This window comes from Myotis nattereri (genome assembly GCF_964212035.1).
Source record: "Myotis nattereri genome assembly, chromosome: 11".
Lineage (NCBI taxonomy): Eukaryota > Metazoa > Chordata > Mammalia > Chiroptera > Vespertilionidae > Myotis > Myotis nattereri.
In genome coordinates, this window is record NC_138086.1 from 47,941,659 (window position 1) to 47,968,219 (window position 26,561).

At 42.1% G+C, this 26,561-nt stretch overlaps 1 protein-coding gene across 1 annotated transcript in view; it reads right to left on the minus strand.

Annotated features, from left to right (window-relative positions):
- SLC25A13 (solute carrier family 25 member 13) overlaps positions 1 to 26,561 on the minus strand; it is a 159,630-nt gene that overhangs the window by 116,310 nt on the left and 16,759 nt on the right. The window contains exons 2-3 of the mRNA XM_081102247.1: positions 17,235 to 17,288; positions 10,998 to 11,140 (exon numbers count right to left, since the gene is read on the minus strand). Coding sequence (XP_080958373.1) covers positions 10,998 to 11,140; positions 17,235 to 17,288 — 197 coding nt within the window. The remainder of the gene's footprint in view (positions 1 to 10,997; positions 11,141 to 17,234; positions 17,289 to 26,561) is intronic.

Here is a 26,561-nt window from a genome sequence, read left to right on the forward strand (position 1 = left end):
CACAGCTGCCCTAAAATGTCCTGACCACAAACCCTCTGGTGAGCCCTCAAGTGGGTCCTGCCCAGCAACCAAGTCCGCTCCCTTGTCTATGCACTCTCCCACTTCTAGATGACTGCTTGGTATATTCTTCTCTCTCCTCAAACTGCCAATACCTCAACCCGCATCCTCCCTCTCATCTATTTCCCATAGAAAAACCAAGGGAATGGTTAGAGAACTTCCTCCAAATCCCACTAGTACATCTATACATCTTTACCCTATACTCCACCCGTGCTTCCACTTTTCTTTTTAATATATTTTTATTGATTTCCGAGAGGGAAAGTGAGATATAAACATCAATGATGAGAGAGAATCATTGATCAGCTGCCTCCTGCACGCCCCCTACTGGGGATTGAGCCCACAACTCAGGCATGTGCCCTTGACTGAAATCAAACCCAGGACCCTTTAGTCCACAGGACGACGCTCTATCCACTGAGCCAACTGGCTAGGGCCGCTCTCCCACTTTTCTAGTTCAGCATTTCTTAAACTTTTGTGGGGGTTTTTTGTTGTGTTTTTGTTAATCCTCCACTTGGATATTTTTCCATTGCTTTTCAGAAAGAGTGGAAGGGAGCGGGGTGGTAGGGAGAGAGCAACATCGATGTGAAAGAGACACATGGAATGATTGCTTCCCCCGCATGCAACCTGACTGGGGGCAGGAATCGAACCCGCAACCCTTGGGTCAATAGGCCAACGCTCTAACCACTGAGCAACTTGCCAAGGCACATTTCTCAAGCTTTGGGATTTCAGGACCCCTTTACATGCTTATGAATTACTGAGGATCCCTAAGAGCTTCTATTCATGTGGGCCATACCAATCATATGTAAGAAATTAGAGTTGATAAATTTAAAAAATACTCAGTAATTCATTAAAAAGTGAATAAACCTTTTATATGGCAATATAAATGACATATTTGTTTGAAAATAACTCTTTTCACCCCGGTCAGGTAACTCAGGTGGTTGGAGCATTATCCCCAAATGCCAAAATTGAGGGTTTGATCCCTGGTCAGGGCACACATTAAGAATCAACCAATGAATGCATGAATAAGTGAAACAACAAATTGCTGTTTCTCTTTCTCTCTCCCTGCCTCCCTCTTTCTCTCTCTCTAAAATCAATAAAAATATTTTTTTAAAGAAAACTATTTTCTAAAACATGTAGTGAGAAAAAAAAGTAGTTTTATGTCTTTGCAAATCTCTCAAATGTCTGACTTAACTGCGGCTGCGTTCAATCTGCTGTATATGCTGTGTTGGATGACAGATACAGAGGCTCTCAGCCTTACACAGACCACAGCGAGACAGTGTACTTTCATGGCCGTTTTAGACCATTGTGGATATTTTTCTATGACACAACACCACGTCCCCAAAAGTGGTAGTTTCTTAAGGACCAGCTGCAATGTGGAATCTGAAACTGTACCCATGAACTTTTCCCATTCTGTTTTATTAAAATCCATGCATCCAGCCTACACTCTAAATAGACTTTTTACCCCATGCATAAGACCACGTCTTGGTCAACTGGAAAATATCTTTTTCCCTAAGTTATGTAGATCTTCCAAATGTTGGCAGGTTTCATTACACTGTATTAAAAAGTCACATCATTAATATCATCACTAATCATATCAAAAAAGTCTTTAAGTATTGGGAAGCTGTCACACCCAAATTTTAATTCTTTCAAATAAAAAAGTTGTTCCATGGTAATGAAAATGACTAACTCAGCTAGCAACTCAAAACAACTGTTCAAGCTCACTTCCTCAGACAACCGTCACACGACAGTGAGCACTCTAAAATGACGTGTACTCGAGGGTGAGACTGAATAAAAATCAATGACTTTTACTGATTCTTCTGCCTCTTCAGAAACATTCTGAGGCAGAATCAGCATCCTCACCGATGACCGCTGTCACTGTGAACGTGTGCTGGAGAGGAATACAGTGATGCTCAGACTGGCTTGCTGGCACTGCGTGATTGATGTTCGGGCACCAGCAGTTTCACCCACCAGTGCTTTTAGGACCATCCTGTCAAGTACAGCACAGTGACAACGGCAGATCACACTTAACATTATCATAAACTGTTCTGATCTCAGGATTCCCTGAAAAGGTCTCCGAAACTCCCGGGTGCCACTGCCCACGCTTTGAGAACAGCTGTTTTGTAGGACCTCTCCATGTTCTCACAGGAGGCTGCCCCCTCGCAGACAATACACCGGAAGTACTTCTTTTTCTCTTCTATAGAGTCAACCCCATCAGCATACATGACGTTTATCTAGCCACCTTTAAAAGACCCTTCCTTCACCGTCCTCCCCCTCCAGCTAGGGCCCCATTTTTCACCTTCCCTTGACAGCAAAACTCTCTCAAAAGGGCCTGGATTGTATGCAGAAGCAGGGGCGGGAGGAGGAGGGCTGTCCTACATATGAATGAGAAGTGAAATCAGCACCTCGTCATTAATCAACCCTTTCTGGAATTAAAAAGAAAAATAAACCCAGGCACCTGACATTCCTAAAGGTTGTCTAATATACCAGCGACATAATACAAACCTTTTTAAGAATTCTTTTTTAATTTACTCCTCGCAGACAGTGTCTAGCCACCACATTGCACGCACCCCCCTATGATTTCAGACATCAAATATTAACACAAAGTGAGTAATGCAAAAAGAAAGGGGGTTAATCAGACACCTTGAGAGAAAGAAGAAAAATAACACTGATTCAATGAGAGCTGCTAATGAGGCTTTTTGTTTTGGGAGATTAATTTGGGAGTCTGATGACTAAGAAGAAAATTTAAGCTTTGCAGGTGACTGCTGGTGATTATGATCAAGTTCTTTTTTTAAAGAAATAAAGAGATGCCTTTACTTAATTCTATAGGTTATACATGTCGTGTGTTTATCTGAAATCTGTGTCCACCCTAGAAGTGCAGAAAACGTGCCTCCTCAGCAGCGTGAAAGAACTCCTCGTGTTGATTCTGGACTATATTGGACAGAGGATGAGTACTTCAGACTGTGCACTGCTGATGTTTCAATACATTCCCCTAATACTCTTTAAGCGCTGCCACTGTAAACCTCATTAGCTCCCAGCATGCGGCCAGGGCCTGGATTTCATCGCCACAGCCTCCCAAAGTGCAAACAGGTATATAAAAATGATTTTATCATCAACAACATTATATGATCCTCCACCTTGTGAAGTATTTAAAAGGCAGTGTTTGTTTGTTTTTTCTCAGGAGGATAAATAGCAAACATGGAAAAGGCAGACAACACACTTGATTGATACAGCCACACATTTTGAAAACCTAGATTTCTTTTTCATCTTTTCTTCTTTGACGCCTTTATTCCTCCTGCCTCCAAATGGGATTTGTCCCAGGTCTGAGTCTCTATACTTGGAATAGAAAGGGATTACTTGTGCATGCTGACTCCATTACTACCATTTTGATTCAACAAAACGGGTGCTGACAAGGCAATAAGATGGACATGTCAGTTTGTCATTAAGAAACCAGAATTCCTGTCCTAGCCGGTTTGGCTCAGTGAATAGTGTCAGACTGTGGACCTGTGGACTGAAGGGTCACAGGTTCAATTCCAGTCAAGGGCATGTACCTGGTTGCAGGCTCCCCACCTTTCCCTCCACTCCACCCCCCACCCCCACCCCAGCCGGGTACCTGGCTTCGTGTGTTAAGGAGGCAACCAATTGATGTGTTTCACTCACATCAATATTTCTCTCTGTCTTTCCCTGTCTCTTCCATTCTCTCTAAAAAATCAATGAAAAAATATCCTCGGGTGAGGAGAAAGGAAGGATGGGAGGGAGGGAGGGAGGGAGGGAGGGAGAGAGGGAGGATGGATTCCTGACATCCCCTTTTGCAGAGAAGAGCCAACTTTTGTTTCATCGTGGAGTGCAAAGATAGGAATAGGCCTTTTACTCCATGCATAACACTTGAGATAGAAAACATTTTTGTGGTCAATTTGTATGTGATCCTAGCTAGCCGTTTAGATACCGGAGCCACCCAGGGCCCACTCCACACACACAGGAATTGAACCTGTGACAGGCAGTGAGCATCCTGAGCCCAGGAGGCCAGGCACCCAACCCTCTGGATTATTCAGGCCCCATTTCATCTTTCCGGGTGAGGAGACCAGGTACTAGTGGAAACGGCCTTTGAGTGCCAAGACCTCTCTAATAAGCACCAGTTAATACTAAAAACAAACCACAAATAGAAACAAGTTTGCTTGAACAAAGAGACATACTCACAACCTTTACTCTTACCTTGTTCTTAGGAGATAGCTGTGTGTATAAAAATTACACTTAGATGATAAAGAAAGCTTCAGTCCTATTTTAAACAAAATCACACGGATAACTAAATTTAAAAGATATCAAAAACGACACAAACAAATCCAACAGCAAGCGGAGAATCCACACTCTTCAGCTAAGGTGAGGGGGCCTGAAAAGGCTTTAGAGACTCTCTCCTTCTCCTCCTCCTCCTCCTCCTCCTCCTCCTCCTCCTCCTCCTCCTCCCTCAAGATTCTGTGACAAGCCCTCCTGGCCGGGGACCTCCACCAAACAAAAGGTTTCCAAGACTCGGCCTTCAAAGTTTCCTCTCATTCCCCTCAAGGTGCTTCACAAAATGAGTACAGCCATCATTCAATCTATTAAAACAGTGGAATTCGGGGAAATCTACACACAACAGGCAATTAGGAGGGAGGGGTGAGGACCAGTGAAATCAAAGAACATTAATAGGGCGTGCTGTAGCAGAGGCAAATCGTGCCAATCCCGACTCAAATTATGCTGATGGCTCTCCACCGCTCAAAGACTCCAAATCCTTAATATGATGTACCAGTTCCCGCACAGTCCTGCCCAGCCTCGTTCTCCTACCACCGTGCCCTGCGGCTTCCACGCTGGGGCCACGCCAGCCTGTACATTTCTGAATGTGACCAGGGCCTTGGAAACTGCCGGTCCCCATCTGCAATGCTCTGTCTTCTGATCATCCCCCCACCACTCCCACTGCCCATCACCCACCCAAACTCCTACAGTTCAAATGTCACTCATCCTGGGGAAGTCGTTTCTGACCTCCCAGCCGCATGAAGCCCTTAACTGTCTCTCCCACCACATCTCTCCTTCACAACACTTATCACAATGTCAATTCATGTTTCCTTGCGGTTCTCGGATTAACAGCTGTCTGCTGCAGTCAATAAGGAGGCCCAAGGGGACACCATGGTGTTTCCACTGACCGGTCATCCTCCTCACACAGCACCGAGGAGGCACAGAGAGGAGAGGAGGTTCTCCAATAGCTGCTGAAGGCAGACTGGCCAGCACTCTTGCTGGGGTCCAATCCCAGCAGGTCCAGGGGTCCCCAAAGGTGTGGGTGGAGTCGGTGAAGAAGGAATGACATGGAGACAGCTTTCAGATGATCATCATAGCCAGGTTCTATAGCCAGGTTCTCCAGCCAGGTTGTCTAGCCAGGTTCTTCAGCCAGGTTCTGTCCTTTATTGTCTTGTTACATCTGTATTTATACCAGTTGTTTTTAATCCTGTCAATTTCTATTCCAAAGGTTAGGGCGTTTCTTATCTCCATTCCAGGGAGTAAAGATTATGTAGCGTAAGGGTGATTGTTCATAGTTAAAGTGATTAACTTCCCGCCTGGCATTTAGTTAAGGGGTTTTATTCCCTCCCTAACTTCAGGGAAAAATCCCTACCTGGGGAAACAACCTTTCTCAGAGAGGTGACCTTGGTTAAAACACATAGCGCCAAGAAGGTGAGCAAACAATATGCCATATACGCCAGGTCCCTTGAAACATATGCTGTGCAGATGTTTCTTTCCCTGCAGCAACTGTGTCAAGCAGCAAGGACGGACGGCTTCCGGCACACTCTGGAAGAAACTCACAGCACGGAAGGCTGACCAAGTCCCAACCTCACGAAACATGAAATTAGAACCAGGAGTGAGTGCCCCAGATACCCAGGACCCCTTTCCGGGAAGCCCATGCAGAGCACAGGTGTTTAGCGTCCATGCTAGAGTTCAGCCCAACCCTTCACGTGGGTGAGGCCTTCAGGAGGGGGCTGTGCTCTCACGGAGATGCTGTGCCACAGTGTGCAGGGGTCTCTGCCTAGAAAATGCCTAGATCTAGCCAAAAGCTACCACACCGCTAGAGAAAAAAGCTGTTTGGGGGGAATCGGGCTGGTTGGTCTCTGTCCCCAATAAATTCTTTGCAACCACAGGCTTTCTAATCACCCAGAGAAAATAGCTATGTGAGAGTATTCATTTCCTAGGGTTGCTACAACACAGTGCCACAAATGGGGTGGCTTAACAAACCAGAGATTCATCCTGTCACAGTTCTGGGGAGCGGAAGTCCGAAATCAAGGTGCCAGCAGGGCCACCCTCCCCACAAAGGGAGATGCTTCAGGGGAGAATCCTTTCTTGCCTCTTCGAGCTTCGGGTAGCCCCAGGTGTCCCTGGCTTGTGGCCACATCACTCCAATCTCTGTGGTCACAATGACTCAAGGAACAGTGGTTGATTAGGGACGATGATTTGAGACTTGTGAACTTGACAAAAGCTGTGCTTCCAAAGAAAGGGAAAGGAAGGGGAAAGAAAGGCACTGCAGTTTTCCATTGAGTACAGATGTGTGATTATACCTGTGAACTAAACCCTGAGGCACTGTGGGTCAGGGTCAGGGTCAGGGTCAGGGAAAACGGTACGTGAACATCTGAATGGGCCTTGGGCAGGCCTAGCCTCGAACAGTGGCCCGACTAGCTCAGTAAGCTTAAATAACTTGGATAAATTCTTCAATTTGCTTAGTCCCTTTGGAAAGAATTACCATAATATATATGGTGAGCTATAAAATAGTTCTATCCTTAGACCCAGGAACCTTTCTCTTCGAATTTCTTTCTAAGGAAATAGTTAAATGAAAAGGGGGGCAACTATTCACTCCAATATTATCTATTTCAGAAAACTAGAAACTGAAATAACTCTGTAAGGGCAGAATTTCATAAAGCAGTGTACATTAATTTGATAGAAAATGCTGAAGCTATTTAGTGCTGTTCATATGAACAGCATACAGAAATATAAAAATTAATTGATACAGTCTAAAAGATTACAAAAGAGAATTACAATTAATGCAGATTCAAATTATGAAAAATATCGATGCACATTAACAAATCATGGAAGATAGTAAAACGTTCCAAATATCTGTGTCAAGATAAGATTATGGGTGGTTGTTTTGTTTTCCCTTTGGAAACTGAGGTGTTCACTCTTACTACTGTCTTTGCAACTGGGGGAAAAGTTAGCCAGAGGGCAACAAATTGAGGCCAACGGAGATTTTCTCTGTCACAGGGAAACACTGGGATTTAAGATAACACGAAACCTGAAAGAAAATGTCAGGTTAAAGGGGGTTGTGAGATTACGAGAGAAGAGGCCGCTGGGAACATGGGAAAGGTCAAAGTCTTTGCAGCCAGACAAGCCTGGACACCTTTTGGCAGAAAACTGCCTGATTACAGAGCACCTCGTCTACCTTATCTGAGAACCCAGGAAAACAAAGCCAACATTTCAGCTGTGTTATAAGCTTTTGAAACAATGTTATTTTTATTATGTTATGTTATATTCTATAGGTAAAATGTATGTCACATTGTTACATCTAATAAATTTAAGGCTATGTTTTCTGAGGGTATACATGTAAAAAGAAATAGAAAAAGTGAATGGGGGTGAGGATGGAAAACAAGGCAAAGTACATCAGAAGGTATTACAATTACACAAATTAATGCCCATAAATACATTAATTACAAACCAAAATGCTCACTGAGAGAGAGAAATAGAAAATAAAAGACAGAAAAATCCTATTATGCTAAGTTTAAATAGGAAATGTCACTATGAACTTTTGACTTTTTTAAAGTGTATTTCCCAGCTCTTCCCACTGAAAAGAAAGAGATGCAGTAACACCCTAGTGACAATAAGCCAGTACTCCATTTTTGCTTCTAAGCACCACTCCGATTTAAAAAGAATCAGGGCTTCTTAGAGAAAATAGCAATTTCCAGGTCCCAGGGAGGAAAAATCCATGGTGGGCCTACAGCATCTTATTTGCCAAAAGCAAGGAGCACTCAAAGGCTGAGGGGACAGGAGCCAGCCTGAAGGGACACCCACCGACCACACTGGGACAATTTTAGCATCTAAGGGAATAACAGTAATAGATTATAATACATTGCATCTAAAATAAACCAATCCATGAATTTTTACTGATATAAAAAGTGAAGCGAGAAAGAAAAGGTAATGGAGGTAAGAAAGCTTTTCTTTACCAAAGAATGGCAAACAATAAAGACGGGATTTTTTTTAAATCACCATTTTTCAAACCCCAGTGTAATAACTGATTCAGAAAAGGATTATCACAGATGCCGAAACTATGGGGTGAAAAGTTGCTATGAAAGAAGACATCCACACATTCTCAAAATATTCTATATATTAATTACAAAACAAAAACGGCCCCATATGATGGAAATACCTAGTGCAGTGATGGCGAAACTATGACACGCAAAATCATTTTTTTGGTTGATTTTTATTTGTTAAATGGCATTTAAATATATAAAATAAATATCAAAAATATAAGTCTTTGTTTTACTATGGTTGCAAATATCAAAAAATTTCTATATGTGACACGGCCCCAGAGTTAAGTTAGGGTTTTTCAAAATGCTAACACGCCGAGCTCAAAAGGTTCACCATCACTGAGTGGATACCACTGTTAGCAACTGATCAAACTTAGAATGATCAATGCTGGGACAGTGTGCCTCCTAAGATACAGCAGGTAGTACAGAGACTGTCCTAATCTGCACCCCAAAGTTTAACAGGCAGGCGTGAAGAAAGAATCAGACAAGTCTAGAATGTGGGTCCTTCAACAAAATCACTGGGCCAGGATTTTAAAAGTTAATGTCATGAAAAAGAAACATTAAGAGGCAAGGATCTGTTCTAGATTAATACAGCCATGGCCAGTGTGGCTCAATAGTAGAGCATTGGCCCACACACCGAAGGGTCAAGGGTTCGATTCCCTGTCAAGAGCATGTACATTCTGGGCCCTGGTAAGGAGGCAACCAATCAATGTCTCTCTCTCACATAGATGCTTCTCTCTCTCCACCCACCTCCATCCCTCCCTTCCACTCTGTCAAAAAAAAAAAATCAATGGGAAAATCCTCCAGTGGGGATTAAGAGAGAGAGAGAGAGAGAGAGAGAGAGAGAGAGAGAGAGAAACAGAAACTAAATGTAATATAAAAACTTTAACTGGATTCTGGATTTTAGAAAAAGGAGATGAGGCATTTGAGAGGGGAGGTGGACAGAGCGATCTGGCATATTTGAAAATGGACTGCATATCAAATGTTATTTGGCATGATTATTAATTCTCCCAGGTATGATCATAGTGTGGTGGTTGTGTAGGAGAATGTTCTTAGTCTTAGAAGATAAATGCTCAAATCTCATGATGGCTGCAATTTACAATTTAATAGTCCCGCCAAAAAAGGAAATTATGCGTGTGCACATTTGTGTGCAGAAAGTGTGAATGTACAAGGAGAGGACAAAGGTGGAAAACTGTTAACAGTCAGTCAATTCAGATGAACGGCATATATTGGGTGTTCACTGCATTCTTCCAATTTTTGTGTAGTTTAAAATTTTTTAAACTATCAAGTAAGAAAAAGAAAAAGATCTTAATCACTGAGTCAGATAATTTATGTTGCATAAGTTGGTCACCCTTCATCTGAATCATTAACACAGAAGGTATGGAGGCAACCAAATTTTCTCAAAAAAAAAAAATATATTTGCTAGACTAATTCTATGTCCCATCTACCTTCTGCTTTAGTGGACTAGTATGAATATATTTCAGCCTCTCCTTGTACCACCTAGCAATGACCCAACCTTGGGGTGGAGATAGAACACAGAAGTAACCCCAATAACTCCTATTAGATCAGAGAGAGAAGGCATAACGCAGCCACCCTCCAGGATACAACAGGAGGTGTAACTGCCTATGTCCTCCCCACTCCTTGCCACTCTGAACAGGTTATTTCCACGCGCGATGGGACAACCAATAGGTAACTAAGGAGAGGGAAGTGCTGATAAGAACAGAGAGCATTCACGGCACATCAAGAGATTTCCCCTTGGCTGTATCTCCAACCAGCACATGTGGGAAAATCAGACACGTGACAGATGAAGGCTCAAAGCTAGAAAAACCCACCCCAGAATGGCAGGTAACTACCCCGTCGAAGGGGTAGGTGCTGGCAAGCAGCGACAGCGGAAGGCTGGGAGCCCACCACAGTCTGTACAGAGAGGCTGGTTCCTGGGGGTTCTATGTGGCTATGAGGGGACACTGGTGTTTGTATCAGCAAGGGTGCAGAGTCCAAACTTCTGCACTTGGTGATAAAAGCCGACGGCAATCCTAGACAGCTTAGGCAAGACTCCTGTTTAAAATGTAAACCGAGAAGTCTGGCGGGAAAAACAACCCCAACGCATTTTGCCGAGTGTCCTACTGAATTTTAGATGGTTCGGTCTTCCTCTTCCAGCTTGGTTAGCACGCTTTTCATGGGTGTTTGGAATCATATCATTCAGTCTGTTACTAGTAGCATTTAATCATACGTTAGATTTAAAAGTTATTGGAGCAGAGGGAAATATTAGAGAAAAGTTATATTCTTAGAGCTATGTTTCATATTTGCTCACAATTTTACAGTTCCTTTGAAAAATACCAACATAAATACAAACACTCTGGAATATCTTCATACCACTTATCAACTACAACAGTACCATGAAACTGTAAGTAGTTCTTTACACTGTATAAAAAAAAATACACATGCAAAATCCCCATCTGTGATACAAATGCTGGAGGAAATATTAAAGTTATTATTTCTAAAATAATGTATTACTTGTAATAGGTAGAGAAAATGCTCTTAAGAGATGGGAAGTGTATGCCGACTTCCTAATCTTTAAAGCAACAGAAAGCTGTTTCAAACAAAAATATTAAATGAGACAATAAGCAATAAACATACCCATCTTTGGTTTGATCCACCACACCGCTTAAAAGTTCCACAGTCTTTGAATTAGGCTGGCTTTCTCCAAAAATGTTCAAATAGCGAGTGACAAAGTCATTGGGAGACATGAAAAATTCACCATTTTTCTCAATGCTTGCATACTGTTTTTTAAAAAAGAGAGAGAGAGAAGAGATATTTTATTCTCAAAAGTACACAATCGTGAGATTAATATGTGGAAAAGCTGAAACACTCAAAGGATAATATATCAGATATGATAATATTCTCTTCACAAAGAGTTATTTTCCATCATTCCAAAGAAAAAACAAACATAAGTACACCAAGGTTCATGTTTATACCAGTGCTTCTCCACGGGGGGCAGCTTAGCCTGATTGACAGCTTGCGAATGTCAATGGCCCCCAGTAGCTGAGTACAACCAGCGAGGAGCCCTGTCTGCATGTTACCTGCCTTTCTGGGGGTGGAATTCTCCAGCTCTGAGCTTCCTCTGCTTGTCTATTTTCCCCCACAGGGGACATCTGGCAGTGTCTGATGACAATTTTGACTGTCCTAACTCGGGGAGAGGGATGCTACTGGCACCTCACTGGTAGAGGACAGGGGTTCTGCTGAAGTAGTACACAAGATGACCCCCCACAACAGTGTCCAGCCACAATATCAACGGTGCCGAGGTTGAGAAACTATGGATTACAACCCATGTCTTGTTCTTTAGCAAGGATATAGGGCTTTTATTAAAAGTAGGATTAATTATGAAGTCAGAGATGAATCTAATCTAATTATTTTGCCCATTTCTGCTTCAAGGACATCAACGATGCAAGAAAGGGTGACAAGGCACCCTCTCCCTCCAGGGAGCACACTCGTACCTCTCCCTTCCCCCTCTTCTTCCCTCCCCCCCCTCTCCCCCATCCCCCAGCCCCAGGCAGGCATCTCCTAACCTCTGAGGGAACCAGACTTGCAACCAGGGGAGCAATGGGCAGAAGCAGCTTGTTCGGGCTCACCCCGAACCTGTCTGACTTCCCCATTTCTCTGACTTCCCAGTGAGCTAAGGCAGCCCCGCCTAGTTCTCTCCTGTTGCTTCCTCTATGCTAAGCCCTTCCTTGTTTCACTGCCCCCCACTTTAAAATGTACCCTCAAAGTAAAAAACAAACAAAGGAAGGATGACAGACAGGCTGAGTTGGAAGAGACTGTTAACTGCATGGCTTCCTGTGGGGTTGTACGGAAGGGGGTAGGAAATGCTGCTCTAGGAGAGTCCTCTTCATTCTAGAGCAGAAATGGTCGGTAAGGATTAGGTGGCGTGTGATGGTTTTTCACAGCGTTCCCCAGGTCTGGCCTTTAGTGTGTTACACTCCAGCTCATGTAGTTGGGACCTGCTCATTCCTGCTCTGTGGAGCCCCTGGTGCTGTGGGAAATGCTGAGAAACGACTTAGACATCATGTGTTTTCCTATGGAGCAGGAAAGGGCCTCTTGGTCCTGGAGACACAGCTGTGATTTGAGGGATGTGGAGGAGGGAGGACAGCAAGCTACACAAAGAACAGGGATAAATGGGTGACAGAAACCATACTGGCGGCCAAAGAGAAAGGAGAGCACAGTGAATAGCTTTTACAAGTGACCTGAGCCTCTCTCCTTAACAATTTTGAGAAGTTTTAATACAATTAAATGTATACTTATGAATCAGGGAGGCTTTTAGGATTCCTTGCACAACCCAATATGATACTAAATGTGATGGTTAATTTTGTGTCAACCTGACTGGCCAACAGGTGCCCAGATTAAACATTCTGGGTGTGGCTGTGAAAGTGTTTCTGGATGACGTGCACCTGAATCTGTGGACTCAGTAGTGGACTGCCTTCCCCAGGGTTGGACGGGCATCATCTAGTCCACCGAAGGCCTGACAGAACAAATGCTGGAGGAGGGAAGAATTTGCTCCCTTTTTTCCTGCCACCTTGCTTGAACTGGGGCATACCTTTCCTGGCCCTCAGACTGAGATTTACATCGTCAGCTTCCTTGGTTCTCAGGCCTTCAGACTTGAACAAATTACCTCACCAGTTTTCCTGGGTCTCTAGCTTGCAGATATCATGGGACTGCTCAGCCTCTATAATGGATGGCTTAAGCCAATTCCTCATAATAAATATGGATGGATGAAAAGATGGATGGATGGATAGAGCTAGAGATGAAGATATCTCCTACTGGGGTCCTTATGATATCTTGAGAAAAATAATTTTCTGCCCTACCCGGTTTGGCTCAGTGGATAGGAGCATCAGCCTTCGGACTGAAAGGACTCAGGGTTTGATTCTGGTTAAGGGCATGTCCCTTGGTTGCGGGCACATCCCCAGTAGGAGGTGTGCAGAAGGCAGCTGATGGATGTTTCTCTCTCATCGATGTTTCTAACTCTCCCTTCCTCTCTGTAAGAAATCAATAAAATATATTTTAAAAATAATAATTTTCTGAGATTCGCATGGGAGAATGATTTTTATTTGCATGGCTGACATGCCTATGCTATTTGGCCTTCCCTTTGTTCCTTTCCTGTTATTAATAACTAGGTTAATTACAATGGTATCAAATACATATCTGTTTAAATTAACATGAATCAGCATCAAAAGTGTTAGGCAGACAAAAAAATTCATGTCAGAAGCAAAACTGACCACACCTAGACTTTAATTTCCACACCCAGACAAAACACTAGCCAGCACTTACCTCGAGAACAGCCTGCATAATGAAGCTCAAAGGCCTTATGGAGAAATGTCCTACACCAAGTCCTGCCCTACTTACCATTCCAGTATCACTGCCCAAAACCCTATGCTCCAGGCCACCCCACACTCCTGGTACTCTTATATCGCACAAGCTCTCCCTTTGCCTGGAATGTTCTTCCTTTGCCCCAGAACCCTCTTCTGCCTTCTCCGTTTGTTAAATAAACACCTACTCATCTTCAAATGCAGCTCAAACACCACTACCTCCCTAGAACTTCAATGACTCTCTCTAGGGAGACATAATTAGCCCCTTATCATCTTCCTGCTAATTAATGCTATATAATACTCATCATCCATATAATGGCTTTATCTTTTTATTACACTTTATCTTTTTATTGCACTGTGAAATAGTTAAGTGCAGGAGCCATAATTTATACACTTTTATATACCCCATACCTCACACTACTTTACAGTAAACACCTTTTTAAAAAAAAGAAAAAAAACTAAAGTAGAAGTCATTTTAACTCAAAAACATAAAATAAGCCAGTATTGAGCCCATTTTAGTCCTCCAGGACCCCTCTTTCCTTATCTGTCTCGGTTCCATTGGCTCTCTCATCTCCACAGCTACCTGCTACCAGTACCTCTGGTACCAGCACCTCTGGTCCAAGGGTACAATGATGCTTCTCTTCACATCCACCAAGCTACAGAAGAATCCTCTACCCCCCAGTTAACAGAGAGAAGGCTTGGATATTTATTAGAAAAAAAAAGTCAGGAAAAAGTCAGAAAATCCGCAAAGTAGTCAGGTTTACAGAATGCTTATGGCTGATCCATAATTAACTATAAAACCCAGCCACAGCAGAGACGTGCCTGGCACAGTCCCCAGGGCGCCTCGCTCCTATTCTTCCTCTACCACAACACCGTCTGCGTCTGCGGTAGATGGTAAACAAGAGATCCTCAGCGTGCTGAGCCAAGGATTTGCATCAGTACCACACTATCCAGGCCTGGTGAGGTCACCCGAACCTTTGCCAGATCCACAATCCCTTCCAGAAACTGCTGACGACTGTTTTCTTCAGGGACGGTTCTCCCCACATCATCCCCCGAGACTCGAAGTCATACTGAACTCTCGCTCAATAGCCAGGTAGTCCTAGCCACCCTCCAGGGAGGACAGACAACACTTCCCTATTTGGTCCCATAGATTCCACCCCAGCCCACAGGCCCACTTACCCAGAAACCCCACAGCTGACACTCCAAAACCCCACATGGAATTCCTACCCTCCCCAGGGTCTACTTGACCAATCTGATTTGTTTCTAGTATAGACTTTCCTGATATTGAGAAACCACATCTGGAAAGGACAGATTGTCCCAAAGTAGGACCTTAACCTGCCACACGGCCTCAAAAGGTGGACACCGCTTTTACCTGGAGCCTTTCCACTGATTACGCCAAAAGACTAGTGAGGCCCTGACCGGTTTGGCTCAGTGGATAGAGCGTCAGCCTGCGGAATGAAGGGTCCCAGGTTCGATTCCTGTACCTTGGTTGCGGGCACAGCCTCAGTAGGGGGTGTGCAGGAAGCAGCTGATCGAGGTTTCTCTCTCATCGATGTTTCTAACTCTCTATCCCTCTCCCATCCTCTCTGTAAAAAATCAGTAAGATATATTAAAAAAAAAAAAAAAAAAAGACTACTGAGTATATCTAGATGCACCATCTGCTGAGACATTCTGAAAGCTGTTCCCTTTTCCTGTCAGAAGGATGCCTGCAACTACGGCTGGTTTAGAAAACAGAAATACAAAATAGACAAGTCTTGAGTTCAAGGTCTTAGGAATTTGTCAGCTCAAGGTAATGAACTTTACTCTTTTCTCTAGGCTCTTTGGCAACCCACTCACATGCTCTTCTGCAAGTGGTCTTCCAGAATGACATCATTAGAGTTTTTCAATAAAGACCTTAAATACACATACTACAAATATCTTGGGTTCCCTCATATACACCTGATCCCAATCATAGTGGGCCCAAAATGCATAGCAACAGACACTGGTCAAGGTAAGAGACGAAGCATTTCTGCTTCCTGGACTGTCAGTATCCAGAATCATTTTCCACCTTAGAATCTCAATATTGTATTGTCCTTTTGGGCCAACAACAAATTTATAAAAGATTTCTGCTTTCTTATATATAATCCAAGCCTCCCTATAAATCTATCCTTTTTTCCCCCCTCTCCCCCAAAACTGCTCATATTTTTAATCATTTTCCTTTGGAGACTTTGTCTCTCTGTGTTTGAATTATTTAATTGTAAACATTTACTGAATCAATATCTAAAGCAAATCAGGTGCTGGGCACTTTCATAAAGTTTTTTTCATTGATTCTTTACAATTTTTGTAACTTATTATGAAAATGTTCAAACACACACAAAGTAGAGAGAATAGTATAATAAACCCAATACTGCATTTCCCAATTTCAAAAATTATCATCATACTGCCTGCTCATTTTTCCCTACCCCCCCCCCCAAAACTGGATTATTTAAAAGCAAATCTCAGATATCACAGTCTCATAATCTCTGTAAATACTTTAGTGTGTTTCTATATAAGAGAAAAAGATTCTTTATGGTTCCCATAATCTGAATACCATTATCCAGCCTAAACATCAAAAATAACAAACACTCAATATCGAATAATCCTGTCAGTGTTTAAATTCCTTGATTTTTCAATTTGTTTAATGGTAATGCATATTGATGAAGAAAGTGATGCATATAAAATTATTAACTTTTAAAGACATATATTCTCAGTACACAGAAGATAATCACGTTTCTCATTCAAAGCCCGGGTCTTCTTTATATACAGCACAGTTACCTTTGGTATGTGCAGAGGAAGGCTACATAAATGCTTTTAAAATTGTCTTTATAAAAGTGGCCTCTTCTTTTTTTGAGTACTTTGATTCCAGTTGAATGACACTGGAAGTGGTTCAGTGTTTGGGATCTGAGGTAGACTTTTATTGGAGGATTAATCATTCACTGTGCAATGTGGCAGAGTAGGCGAAACGGGAAGAAACTAAGGACATGAACTTGCAAGGCGTCTGTTGTGCTTCCACATCTCGTATTACTCATACTGCGGCCTCCACACCAGGCAGCACAGTTGTAATAAAATGATGATGATGACGACAATGATGATGACGGGCTTCTGGGTGAAAGAAGGATTACTGAAATGTTTACAAAGAGCTTTAAACTGCTTAGGAGGAAAAGCATTACCATTAAACCGCACAAGTCAACCCTGGAAAGGTAAATGGGTTGGGAGACTAAATCCCCCAGGAACTCCTTTTCAATACCTGATACCATGTGAGATAAGAGAAATGAAAATGTAAACATATCACAAACAAATAACAGCAAGTTTCTGATACATTTTTTTAAAAAATAGGTATGATTGTTAAGGACCTCTTTTATGAGTCTTAAGTAATGATACTTTGGGGGATTTTTAAGAACCACAACAATAAAATAAAGATCTGCTTAAAAACAATCTTTAAAAGTTATAGAACACAGATACGACCAAGAAACAAAATAGATTCCTTTATACCGACCTTCAAAAATATTGTTCTAAGCTCAGCGGGATCCGCTCTCTTGGTTAAAGCCACCTACAAATAAACATAAAGACGTTTGTATTATTAGAACAAAGCTGAGAAATCAAGCTAGCGACTGAAAGAAATAAACTCCAGGTCAAAAATTAGAGGATTTCATTTTTGTACTTAAATAGTAAATTCCCCAGTACAAAACCTACTTCCTGAATTTTAAATTAGACTCCCTATGTGGCTTCATAAATGCTAACATTCTGGCCAAGCAACCATTAAAGCTCCAAATATGTAGTGTTTAATGCATACCTTTTTGTTTTGTTTGTTTTTTTCAAAAAGAAGAAGAAAAAAGAAAGAAAAGTTGAAACAGATTTTTAATCATCTGGCATTTTAAAACTATACTCCAGAGTGATCCCAACCCTTTCATAGGGGAATAGTAAATATTAAAGTACAACCTGTTTGTTAACTCTGCAAGAGAAGATGGTTCTTAAAGAAGTTAGTGAACAAGGCAAATCATATTAACAAGCAGAAGGGGGGTACTTCCCACAGTGCCAGCCTGAGCAGGTGGGAAGGCCCCAGCTACCTGGGCATGCCAAGCCAATTCTCCTCCTCTCCCTGACTTTTAATTTAAGAAGACAAAGGTCTCCAAAGGTATGGCTATTATTCTCCACATTCTGGAAATACAAGGGGCTATGGTTACCTTTCAAGAGCAAAATGTGTCAGATTAGCTCAGAATAGGTGTTGTGCTTAATTCTCCAGCCCACAAAGTCCAAAAACATCATTGGGGAAAAAGCAAGACAAACTTGCACATGCTGCCCCAGGCCAACACAAAAGAGTCCTTATGTGGAACCAAACAGTGGGCTTATTCAGTGTCTCATCACCCAGTGCTGCTGGCAAAACCACCATGAGACTGAATTCTCACCAAGCACAGCGTCACCCCATGATAGAGCCAAGAGGGGTTCCTGGAACTGCCCCAATACTGGAGCCATGGCGCTATCCACAGGGAGATTTATGCAAATTGTTCTAAATCCCTTCTGTGTGTTTGCAAAGACTCTTCTGAGATCTTTGGACAATGGGTTCTCTGTCTCTAAGTGTGTAACTGCCTGAGTTCCTTTGCCCACCACTGTTGGGAATAATTTTATTAACTAATCACTGGGATGGGAGAGGTACTCTTTGGAAATCAGTGGTTGGTCACCTTCTTTCCCAAAGCAAGACCGATAACTCTTTTAATTTCAGCTGAGCACTTGTAACCACCAGTACTATTTTCATCCATAAGAATTTGTGATCTTTTAAAATCCTGAATTAGGTAGTGTTCTTTACTGTTCAATGAAGAAGGGGGAGATAGCCTGCTAACCAACCTAAGACTGATGATAATGCTGACCGAAGGCTGCCGGAGAAGATTCCCCCCTTGCAGGTCCATGTTCTGAGGAAGGTGGAGAGAATGAACACTAATGGGAAGGGAGGGGACAGCATAAAGATGCCTCCACCCTCGTCTTTTAAGAGCAGAGAAATTCTGTCCAAGTTCCACATCGCAAGACAGTCCATAAGTAACATTTGTTAAAAGGCATATGGTGACCCTAGGCACTTGGTTGGTTTTCCTTTTAAAAGCAAAGGAAAGTTTCCACAAAGTGAACTATCCTTGCTCCCTCTGAATACCACATCCTTTAAAATGTAATTAATTCACTATGTCAAAAAGCCTTCCCTGCGCAGTGCTCTTTCAGAATGGGTCTCTCCTGCCCTAAATTCCCACAGCATTCTTCTCCTTGCTGATCCCAAAATGCACACTCAGGGCTCCCCACCAGGACCATGCACCTGTGAGAAAGGAGCAAAGCGCTCCCTTTGTAACTCCCAGAGCCTCGGACACAGGAGAAAATCCACACAGTGACTCAACATTTGTAAGGCATGATGCCTAATGCGTACAGAACATTCTATGGTTTTCAAACCATGACTATCACCTCATTGGATCCTCACAGCAACCCTGAAACTCAGATAGAGCATATCATTACCCTCATTTTACAGAAAGGAAAACCAAGACTCAAAAAGGATTAAATATTTCCCCAAAGCCAGATTAGCACCAATCTGTACTTACATTTTCTATGTATTTGAAATCAGATCCCAAATCTTCCTTCTTTGACTGTTGGTCTTTGCACTGATCCACATTACATACAGCTAAACAATGATGATGACTTGTGTTAACCACTGACATAATATAGTAAGTACATGCCTACCAATTGCTCCTACCACCGCCAGTGTGTCATGTCCATCCAGTGCTGTGATTAAGAGCATGGCTTTAGTGCCAGACCACCCTCGATTGGGAGCCAGGCCCAACCCCTAACCTAACTAGCTGTGTGACCTTGACTTACTTCCCTGACCTCTCAGCCTCACAGTCCTCATCTAACAAAGCCAGAAGTCCTGAGTGGTTAGAGGGGTGATAGGAGACAATCACATAGAGTGCTGAGCATCAACACCCCCAACAGTTAAAGTACTCAATCAATGGTTTATATTACTTGTATTATTTATCCACATGTGTTTATATTCTATCATGCTTACTCCTAAAAATGTCTAAATGATGACTAACCTGGCTCATAACTTGAGAGGGAGAAATCAGGGGAAGAGAGGAGAAAGTAACTCATGGGTCTTCAAAAACATTCACAAAAGCTCTAAATCAGGGGTCCTCAAACTTTTTAAACAGGGGGCCAGTTCACTGTCCCTCAGACCATTGGAGGGCCGGACTATAGTTTTAAAAAAAACTATGAACAAATTCCTATGCACACTGCACATAGCCTTTTTGAAGTAAAAAAACAAAACAGGAACAAATACAATATTTGCATTTGCATGTGGCCCGCGGGCCGTAGTTTGAGGACCCCTGCTCTAAATGAACATACAGGTCTTTCCTAACTCATCATTCCATCTGCTATCCTAGCTCCATTGCTGGCTACTTCTTGAAAATAGACCCAAAGTTCAGGGTACAGCACACAGTTAACGATCACTGTGGAATTCCCCTGAGGCCCACTGAAATGTGTACTGGGTCCTGGACACATTCCACTGCAGCACAGATAGCTACGGTTCCATAGGAAGTGGATTCAGAAACACTCCTGAGCCTCACCTCTGCCCTAATCCCATCTATTGCCCCAGTGTTGTGCGGCCATTCAAAATGTCCATTTTTCTCTTCTACCTCCTGTTCTTATCTTCTTGTTTTAGTGTCATTTCAGTGGCTTCACTGAGGACAACATAAAAATGCCGTCAGAAGTGCCAGTGTTCTGAGTTGTGTTGAGATGAATTCTACCTGGTGGTAAAACCAATACCCAGATAGTTCTATGAGTTGGAAAGAGGGAACCACAGAAAGGTATTAGCCAACTCAGAATCACTGCTCAGCAGGCACAGTGTGCATCACTTGAGAAGCTTTAGTTTGCTGGGCTTTGGAAGAGTCAGCAAACTGTAGATTACTTTCAGAAGACTTCCTTTCATTGTTACATATATTTTTCTCATATACTAATAGCATGTAACTGTTTAAAGCTACAAGTCGTAAAATCTAATTGCCTGATTTTATCATTACGCTTCTTAAATTTGCATTATAAGAGTAGATTCCACAGCCCGGGCCCATGTGGCTCAGTGGCAGAGCATCGACCTATGAACCAGGAGGCCACAGTTCTAGTCTGTGGTCAGGGCACATAGTGCCAGACCACCCTCCATTGGGGGTGCAGGCTCCCGGGTTGCCGGTTTAATACCTAGTAGGGGGCATGCAGGAGGCAGCTGATCAATGAGTCTCTCTCATCATTGATGTTTCTATCCTCTCTCCCTCTCCCTTCCTCTCTGAAATCAATATTTTTTTTAAAATATATATATATATATTTAAGTAGGAATTAAATCCACTCTGGGCAGTCTGACTCACCAGCTCTGATTGCCAGAGCACATGTGCTCATTTCATTCCATGAGGAAATTTTCTCCCTGGTTTGATATGACTGGGTCTGAAATCTCAATGGATTTCAAGCTCAATCATAAGGAATATGGGTATATTTTATGAAAAAAGTGCATAGACTATTAAGGGAATGCTGTCTATGGTTTAGCAAGTCCTCTGGCTCAGTGGTTCTCAACCTTCCTAATGCCTCAACCCTTTAATACAGTTCCTCATGTTGTGGTGACCCCCAACCATAAAATTATTTTCGTTGCTACTTCATAACTGTAATTTTGCTAGTTATGAATCGTAATGTAAATATCTGATATGCAGGATGTATTTTCATTGTTACAAATTGAACATAATTAAAGCATAGTGATTAATCACAAAAACAATATGTAATCATATATGTGTTTTCCGATGGTCTTCGGCGCCCCTGTGAAAGGGTCCTTTGACCCCCAAAGGGGTTGCGACCCACAGGTTGAGAACCGCTGCAGTTGATCCTGGTCCTGTTCAAGTTTAAGAACCACAACTTTAACTAATGTCCAATTCTGTTTCATCCAAGTCACCTGAGGGGCTTTTAAATTTTGTCAGTACTCAGGTCCTACCAGAGGCCAATCGAATTAGGCTATCTTTAAAGCTTCCTCATGAGAGTATAATGTTTGGCTAGGTTGAGAACCACTGCATTAGAACCCAAGGTCCTCACCTCAGCTTGCTACTTCACCGACTGCACAACACAGCCTTCACTTAGCAATACTTCCCCCAACACCCGCCCCCCCCAAAAAAAAAAACCTAAAGGTCTGAAAACCAAGACAAGCTTACACTGAAAACCCTACTTGTCATGAAGTAATTATTTACCTTAGATCTGAAAACAAAAACAAAAACAAAAACAAAAACCCAGAAGAGACAGCTCATCCAAAGCAGGCTACTTCATGTGTGTGTGTGTGGGGGGGGGGGGGGGGGAGGCGAGTGACAAGCCAGAATAGGAGGTGAAGGGAGAAATGTTCCTGCATAGTCTTTTGTACCTGTGGAAATAAGTGTAGTAGGTAGACCAAAATCTCAATGAAAAGTACTACTGGGTGTGACCTAACAACTTAGAAGCTTCTTCCCATGTACCTTCCTGTACTATAAAGACTGGAAGGCTAAAACTATATTTTCCAGACTCCCTTGCAGCTATGTGGTCTAGGTGCTGCCCTATTAGGTGAAGTTGGGTGAGATTTAAAAGCCAGAGTTTTGGAAAGCAGAGATTGGGAAGTTAGGGGCCATACTTCTGCTGTGTCTTAGCAAGCACCATCATACAAAGTGTCTGATTTTTCAGTGGCAACCTCCAAGCCATGTCAATGGCAGCATGGTTCTGAAACACTCGCCATTTGTTAGGTGGTTTCATGACTGCACAAGAGGCAGCTATTCCCTTGGTGGCCTGCTCTGCTGTGATGCTCTGGAAGTCATTCCTGAGAGCTCAACCAAAAGTCTGTTTCTTCACCTTCCCAACAAATTCTGGAAGCCATTTAATACCCTGTAATAAAACTCCCCCTGCTTAACCCAGCTAGAGTGGATTCTGTTCTCCGCAAGTGAACCTTGACTGATACAATCAGTAATTACAAAAGAAAGTTTAGAATTCCCCAAAACCACAGTTACCATTAACTTGGGAGGAAGAAAGAGGTGTTTAATAAAATTTAAGAAAAATAATTTTCATTGAATTCACTGAGTCACTCATTCCTCATTCTATAGTTTCCCTAATTTCTAATAAAAAAAAGTAGGAATTACGAAAAAGTCATTGAAATATAAATTAGCATACAGATAAGATGCCTTGCTAAGTATTCTTTAAACCACAACATTTTTGTGTAATCCATCCCAAAAGTTCATGTCACTCAACAGTTGACTTACAAAGCACCAGACATCACAAATGTTAACCCACTGGGTAATTACACAAGCAGGTCATTTCAAGGCTGTGGGAGATGTTTATCAAAGGATTCAGTAGGTTGTGAAATGTGGTGGATTTAACTCTGTGCTATTGTAGACAAACATTAAACAACCATAACACCATCACCATAAAATCCTGATATTCACAAGGAGAGTATCACAGTTAAAAAATGAATGTCAATGTTTTAGCTGTGTTCTGTTATGCCAAAATAGCTTTAAGCACACTAATTTTAGACTTTATTATTATTGTTATTAAGCTAAAGCCAATATTCCAGTAAATGTTCCCAAGAGTAATAATTTGACAAGAGACAGTATGAGTCTTTCTGAAATAGGCATTTTTCTGTTTATATTTTTAATTTCTTATGGAGATAGTTGAAGGTGCTTACTCACCTTGCCATAAACAGACATCCCCAGCTTGAGAATAAATATTTGGGTCTCAGTGTGCTGCTAACTTGAACCTTGGACAAGTCAGTTAACATCTCTGAGTTTGACTTTCCTCATCTATAAAATGGGGAAAATGCCAAAATCTACTTATCTATTTCAAAAAGTTATCTTGAGGATCAATTAGAATTAAAACACACACACACACACACACACACACACACACACACACACAACCAACTTTGTGAATCCTGAAGTGACAGCTACTGTTGGTAGTGATTATTAGCTACTCTTTAAAAAATAGAAGCTGAGAGCACCTCCATGATATTTCTAATCCCAAATAGGAATGGAAGGCGAGGAGGTCCAGCATGTATTCAACTTAGAAATAAACAATAAAAGCTGGAAAGCTAAGAGGAAAAATCGTTTATTAGAATTCTACTGGATAATCACAGTCTCGTTAGGAAGGTTGAAGAATCAGCTTGAGGCTAAGTTTCCACCAGAGAAGCCGGAAACTATCCCAGAATCACTTGCTGAGAAGCCTACCTCCGATCTCACAACAAAAGCAGGGAGCCTAGCTCCCTGTCAGGTCAGCTGCCATGGGAACTTCACACACAAGCAGCTTCCTCATGTTGCTCTCTTCCAAATCAAAGCCAAGCGTCAGCCTCTCATTGGCAGAGCTAGGTCATATGCTTTTGTTCTGGCTGCAAGGAAAGGTGGGAACTGAGTTCTGACTCATTCATTCTGGCAGGCAGGCCCTATAATGTGGAGATTTTCTCCAATACAGAAAGGTTAGACAAAAGATGGTGGGGAGACTTCTGGCTTCCAGTCCAGCAGGTGAGAAGCCTAGAAGCTGCTACTCTATCTATCCAACAAGTGAAAAGCTGAAAAATCAACAACTCTACCTAGAATCTGAGACTAGGGTATTTCAATAGAAGTTTCCAATAGAAAAGTGAGGTCACTAGGAAAACCACTGCCCCCAAAATTAGAGACACAGAAAGGCAGAGCAGGGAATCATAGCTGGCCAGAGCAGAAACATGTGAACTGAAACCTCTGTGGGAACCAGTGTCTGAGCAGGAAGTAACGAACTGCTGGAGGCTCACCTGTGGACAAGATGGAGGTTTTAAAACTCTAAGGGACCCAGACATAGGGGGTTCCCCACATTTGGTGAGTTTCGACTCCTGGAACTCCACCTGGTCCCCACAGGAATCATCGATGAAAGAAACACCTTGCTCTTCATCAGGAGGAGAGGAAAACCATTTTGAAAACCATCGGACCCCCTCTGTTCTTTATACCAAGGTCTGCCCTCCAGAGAAATGATCTAATGACAGCCTAAGCTGCTGGGGATTTATCAGAGCCTAACTGGTCAGAGACAAGGCAATCCCAAACTCCAGACATCTCCAGCCATCCTCTCCCACCTAAGAGGAAGAAAACACTGAGAAGCACATGTGAAATATACTATCCAGGGACACAGGCTCTCTAATCGACTGACACCTAATGTACTTCCTACCATCTCATCACCAAAGGCCTCTTTAGAGCAGTTCCTTTTGCCCAGTACAGCATGTCTGCCACCAAGGAAAATTACAAGACATCCCAAAAGGCAAAACCACAATTTGAAGAGACACAACAACAACCAAAATCAGACTCAAATATGGCAGGAATGTTGAAATTATCAGGCCAGGAATATAAAACAATTATAATTCATGTGCTAAGTGTTCTAATGCATAAAGTAGGCAGTATGCAAGAACAGATGGGCAATGTAAGCAGAAAGATGGTAATTGTAAGAAAGACCCAAAAAGAAATGCTAGAGATCAAAAACTACTGAAAGAGTAAAGAAGAATGTTTTGATGAGCTTATTAGTAGACTGGACATAGCTGAGGAGAGAATCTGAGATTAAGAGTATCCTATATAATAAAAGCATAATATGCTAAGTGTCCGGTCGTCAGCCATTCGACCAATCAAAGCATAATATGCTAATGATATGCTAAGGCCACTCAACTGCTCACCGTGATGTGCACTGACCACCAGGGGGCAGGAAACTGACCAGTCGACCAGAAAAAAGATTGGGAGGAAAACACACACACACACACACCAAAAAAAATAAAAAAAAAAAAGAAAGAAAGAAAAACCAGAACTGATACCCAAGATCTGTGGAACAAAATGGACCATAAAGCTAAATGTAAAACTCAAAGCTATATAGAGATCTCAGAGCTAAAATGTAAAAAGAAGATTATATATATATATATATATATATATATATATATATATATATATATATAAAGTAGCCCTGGCCGTGTAGCTCAGTTGGTTAGAGAGCCACCCCAATATGCCAAGGCTGTGAGTTTGATCCCCAATCAGGGCACATGCAAGAATTAACCAATGAATGCATAAATACATGGAACAGCAAATGGGTATTTCTCTCCCTTCCTCTCTCTCTGAAATCAATAAATAAATTTAGAAAAGAAGACACAGTAGGAAACCTAGATGGCCTTGGATTTGGCAAAGACTTTTAAATATAACACCAAAGGCATGATCCATGAAAGGAAGAACTGATAAACTAGACTTCATTAAAATAGAAATTTCTGCTCTATGAAAGACATTATCAAGAGAATGAAAAGACAAGCGAATGAATTGAGAGAATGAAAAGACTGGGATAAAATATTGCAAAAGAATAGCAAATAAAGGACTGTTATCCAAAATATATAAAGAACTCGTAACACTTAACAATAAGAAAACAAACAACCCAACTAAAAAATGAGCCAAAGACCTTAACAGAAAGCAAACCAAAGAAAATATAAAGACAGCAAACAAGCATGTGAACAGATGCTCCCCATCATATATGCAATCAAAGAATTACGAATCAAAACAATGAGATATCACTACACAACTGTTACAAGGGCCAAAATCTGGAAGAGTGACAACATCAAATGCTGGTGAGGATGTGCAGCAACAGGAAGTCTCATAGATTGCTGGCAGGAAAGAAGAACGGTACAGTCACTCTAGAAGACAGATTGGAGGTTTCTCACAAAACTAAACATACTCTCACCATATGATCCAGCATTCACACTTCTTTTTTTAAAATATATTTTTTATTGATTTCAGAGAAGGGAGGGGAGAGAGAGATAGAAACATCAATGATGAGA